Source organism: Hyperolius riggenbachi, chromosome 1 (genome assembly GCF_040937935.1).
Source record: "Hyperolius riggenbachi isolate aHypRig1 chromosome 1, aHypRig1.pri, whole genome shotgun sequence".
NCBI lineage: Eukaryota > Metazoa > Chordata > Amphibia > Anura > Hyperoliidae > Hyperolius > Hyperolius riggenbachi.
The window spans coordinates 294,260,256-294,265,255 of NC_090646.1; the positions used below are offsets into that span (position 1 = coordinate 294,260,256).

General features: G+C 42.4%; 1 protein-coding gene across 1 annotated transcript in view; it reads left to right on the forward strand.

Moving 5' to 3' along the window:
- LMNB2 (lamin B2) overlaps positions 1 to 5,000 on the forward strand; it is an 83,628-nt gene that overhangs the window by 52,234 nt on the left and 26,394 nt on the right. Inside the window, exons 6-7 of the mRNA XM_068233735.1 lie at positions 2,319 to 2,444; positions 2,757 to 2,977. Coding sequence (XP_068089836.1) covers positions 2,319 to 2,444; positions 2,757 to 2,977 — 347 coding nt within the window. The remainder of the gene's footprint in view (positions 1 to 2,318; positions 2,445 to 2,756; positions 2,978 to 5,000) is intronic.

The following is a 5,000-nucleotide window of genomic DNA, read 5'->3' on the forward strand; positions in this document are numbered from 1 at the left end:
GGGGGGGGGGGGGGGGTCAGGGGTATTTTAAATCTGATTGTGTTTTGGAGGCAGTTAAATGCCTGGAGTTTACAGCTCTCAAACCTATTGGTTAATGAGCACTGAAGTAGAATATTCAGCACATCAGTCTTTGGCCACACTGTGAAGTGATACTTAAGGTCCGTACACACGCCGGACTTCAGGCAACGACTGGTCCGTCGTCACCTCCCGCTGGGTGGGCGTTCCAGCGACAGTCCGGCGTGTGTACAGTCTGTCTGCAGACTAATACGACTGTTTCTGAGCTATCCGCCCGGCGGATCGCTCAGAAACAGCTGTATCAGTCTGCAGACAGACTACACACGCCGGACTGTCTGCTGAAAACACGCCCAGCAGGAGGTGACGATGGACCCGTCATTTCCTGCAGTCCGGCGTGTGTACGGACCTTCAAAGGGGAACTTCAATCTAAACAAACATACTGTCATTAAGTTACATTAGTTATGTTAATTAGAATAGATAGGTAATATAATCTCTTAACCACCGTTTTAAAAGAACAGGCAAATGTTTGTGATTCATGGGGGCTGCCATCTTTTTGGTTGAAAGGAGGTGACAGGGAGCAGGAGACACAGTTCCAACTGTCCTGTGTCCCGATCACCCCTCCCAGCTGCACACCCTAGGCTTCAAATGTCAAATTCAAAATGTAAGAAAAAAGAAAAAAAAATTGCACCAGAACGAGAACATCATCATCAGAAATCCCATCATGCTTTGCACAGCATCAGGGGAAAAATGCCCAGGCAGTTTTCTTCTGTGCAGCTAAAAATGAGGCTTGTATAAGAGAAACAAAGTTCTGTTGCTGTGAAACTGTTACATAAACACCAGGCCTTTTCAGTGCTGCTGAGTCAATTTTTAGTCTGGAGGTTCACTTTAAAGACAACACGAGGCGGGGATTGAAATAGCAACAGAGGCTGGGCTGTATAGGCAGAACCAGCCTCTGTATGTGGATTGCATCCTTAGAACCCCGCCTCGGGTTCTCTTTAAAACATTTCCATTCTGTTGGCCTATCTAAAAATGGTATATTCAGTGTAGAAAGAATTGTTTCCAAACATTATGGCTTGAGGTTCAATTTAAACTCCTCTATAGATCCTAAGGTTGTCCTTCATCTTTTAAAAACCATTGACCATTACTATACAAGTGCAAAGCAACAAACAAAGAGCAAATTATCATACCCTTGTGCAATATCGATGTACTCCCTAGTTGGGGTGCATGGGGGGAGGGGGTGTTAAATCTGATATTATGTGGGTAAAAACATTTAAAATCAAGGCAGGACCACCGTGCATTCTTTAGTGTCTTCAGTTAGTTAAAGGAATTCTATCAAACTTTCACTATTTCTGTACGCATTATAAATCAATTTACCAACAGCAGTAAGAATGAGCAAAGCCTATATTTTTGCTGTGCAGCTTCTTCTGTCTTTATTTAACTTACTCTCTGTGTCCCCTGAGAAGACTGACGGCGACGGGGAATTGGGGCAGTTCATTATTCAAGAGGGGGATCCTCTTGCTGCATACAGCCATGCTTTATTCTATTGTGATGCTCCTCACACAGCAGAGCGGCTTATTCAGCAGACGATCGGCTCATAAAGTTACTGAGGAGCCCTCTCTCGCTGCTAGACTGAAGTAGACTTCCCTGTTCTGAGCTGGGTAATTAGTTGTAGCTACACAAAGGTAAACATGAGCTGGAGAAAGGCAAGTCATTGCTCTGAAGAGAGCCGTAAAGAAAGATTTATTATCATAATAAATCTTCCTCTACGCCTCCTTCAGCCTCCTCTTCAGCAATGACGTGCCCTCCTCCAGCTCATGTGTTTACCTTTGTGTAGATACAACTAATTACCCAGCTCAGAACAGGGAAGTCTACTTCAGTCTAGCAGCGAGAGAGGGCTCCTCAGTAACTTTATGAGCCGATCGTGTGCTGCATAAGTCCGCTCTGCTGTGTGAGGAGCATCACAATAGAATAAAGCATGGCTGTATGCAGCAAGAGGATCCCCCTCTTGAATAATGAACTGCCCCAATTCCCCGTCTCCGTCAGTTTTCTCAGGGGACACAGACAGTAAGTTAAATAAAGACAGAAGAAGCTGCACAGCAAAAATATATGCTTTGATCATTCTACTGTTGGCAAATTGATTTATAATGCTTACAGAAATAGTGAAAGTTTGATAGAATTCCTTTAAGCATTACTGCATATCATCATTACTGTATATCAGTGAAGTGCAATATGTTTATAAGTAAATATACATAACTAAAACTGAGTTAGCTTATGTATATGACTATGAAATGTTCTTACTGCAGCTGGACAACATTAAGCGTTCATCTGACCACAATGATCAAGCTGCAGAGGCTGCCCGAGAAGAGTTGGTGGAAGCCCGCATGAGGATTGAAACACTTGGTTACCAACTGTCTGGTCTTCAGAAGCAGGTATGTTGCACCAGATGAGCACATTATTCACTGCATCTGCCTCCACATTTGCAGGATTTATTTATTTTGAAGCATAGATAAAGGGACTTAGCCACTGTTTTTATTTTGACCTTTTCTGTGCAGAAAATGTGCACAAAGAAAGTCACATGTGTCCCCTGCCTAAGTCTTTCTCATAGAAAGGAATACATTTTAACAAGAATGATAGTTATACTAAGTGCAGGGAGTGAGGAGAAATACAGGTAACATTTGTTTTATAGTAAAATAAGTGTTTGGCTTGAATTCCACTTTTAACATGGTTGGCATTGCTTACAGGTTAATGCAGCAGAGGATCGTATTCGTGAATTAGAGGAATTGCTGTCCAATGACCGTGAGAAGTACAGGAAAATGCTGGATGGTAAAGAGAGGGAGATCGCTGCAATGAGGGACCACATACAGCAGCAACTGACCGAATATCAGGAACTGCTAGATGTCAAATATGCTCTGGACATGGAAATTAATGCCTACCGCAAGCTCCTGGAAGGCGAAGAAGAGAGGCAAGACATTACTATTTTATCTAGAACTGACGCATTTTCTGTAGCACTTTTCAGGGCATATTGAACAATTCACATACCTGTCCCTCGGTAAAGCCCACAATCAGATGTTTCTAAGGCTAATTTCACAGAAAGCCATTTAACCTACCAGTATATTTCAGTTGCCCACAGAAACCTGTGAAGAACATGGGCTCAGATTACCCCCTTGACACACAAACTTACACCTATTCCACTACTCATGTCTCTGACCAGGGATGCTCTCACAAGTAATGTGCGTAAACACTCGAATTCTTGATTTAAATGAGCATTAATTAGCTTAGTTGTGCGGCTGGGACATAAAGGGTTAAGTTACCCATAATTCTGCATCCTCCATGCTCCCCAAATAGCTTGCACACATCCTATTGGACGCGTTGCAAGCCTCACTTTGGGCACTTCCTCCCTCAAGCCGGAAGGAGGAAGTGCGTGGTGATGAGGCTTGCAACAAGTCCAATAAGACGTGTGCAAGCTATTTGGAGCGCAGGGAGGATGCAGAATTAAGGGTAACTAACCCTTTATGTCCCTGCCGCACACCTGAGCTAATTAATGGTCATTTAAATCATGAATTTGAGTGTTTACACACTCATTATTACTCGGGAGAGCATCCCTGTCTCTGATATGCAAGCTTGGTTATATCATCCACTGCCATGCTGATACAAGTGTGCAAACCTGGTACTTTTGTAAGAGTTTGCTTTCAGAAAAGTAAAGTTTAACAATGTGTTCATTTTTAGATAGATGAGGGCACATACGTAATAATTAAAAACTATGTCAGAATATTTACTATTTCAAATACTATGCAAACGTGAGACAATAGAACCGTAAAAGTTCAGATGAGCTTTTGCACGCAAAGGTTGCAGCTTGGATCTTCTAGTCACATTGTCACAGTTGGTAGTTGTTTTTTTTGTTGTTGTTTTTTTAAGTTCTATAATTTCATATTCACAGTCCTTACAGACACCACACTAGTGCACAGTTGAAGCGTAAATTAGCAACTATTTAACATTAAAGCACTTCTGAAGTGAGAGCTATATGGAGGCTGACCTTTCCTTTGTAAACAATATATATTGCCTGGCTGTCCTGCTGATTTGCTGCTAATACTTTCCTATAGACCCTGAACAGGCATACAGATCAGGTGTTTGACAGGATATAAAGCATGCTTGTTTCAGGTGTATGATTCAGAACTACTGATGCATGGAAGATCAGCAGATTGACTGGCAACTGGTATGGTATGGTAAGGAAATATGGCAAACACCATATGCCTCTTTCTTCAAGTTCTCTTTAACCACTTAAGGACCGCGGGATTTTTCTGTGATCTGTGCTGGGTGCCCCCAGCACAGATCAGGTTGCAGGCAGGGCGATCAGACTCCCCAGCCCCCCCCCCCCCTTTTTTTTTTTTGTCCCCGCCGGCTATCTGTGTGTAGCAGGGGGCTACTCAAAGCCCTCTTCTGCAGCACTATTCTCCCCATAAGAGGCTTTGTAAGCATTCTGGAGACCACCTTGTTACCTCGTCACTACTTATCCTTGCTCCAGCTCTGGTCCTTGCATCTCCCCAGTAGCTTTATACTTGCATTCAGAGCTCCATGGGCTCATTGTGGTCACATGATGGTGAGACCGAAAGAGGAACTGTAGTGAAAATATAATATAAAATATAATGAATTAATATAAAATATATTTATAAACATAAAATTGCTTTTTTAAATTTTTTTTTTTTACAGTATTTATTTATAAAGTTAGTGTTTGCCTATTGTAAAACCTTTCTTCACCCTGACTTGCATTCTGAAATTTATAACAGATGGCCGCAGCTTTAGTCCTGGTGATTTCTGTGCATAAAACTCAGTAAATAAACATTCCAAGGGAATGTGGCTTGCTTGGCAGTTGGAAACAGTCCTTATTTCCCATAGTGCAACGAGGTTACTCAGTAAACTGTCAGGATCATGGTCCTGACATCACACTGTGGGAGGGGTTTCACCACAACCTCTCTCATGTGCGCCTG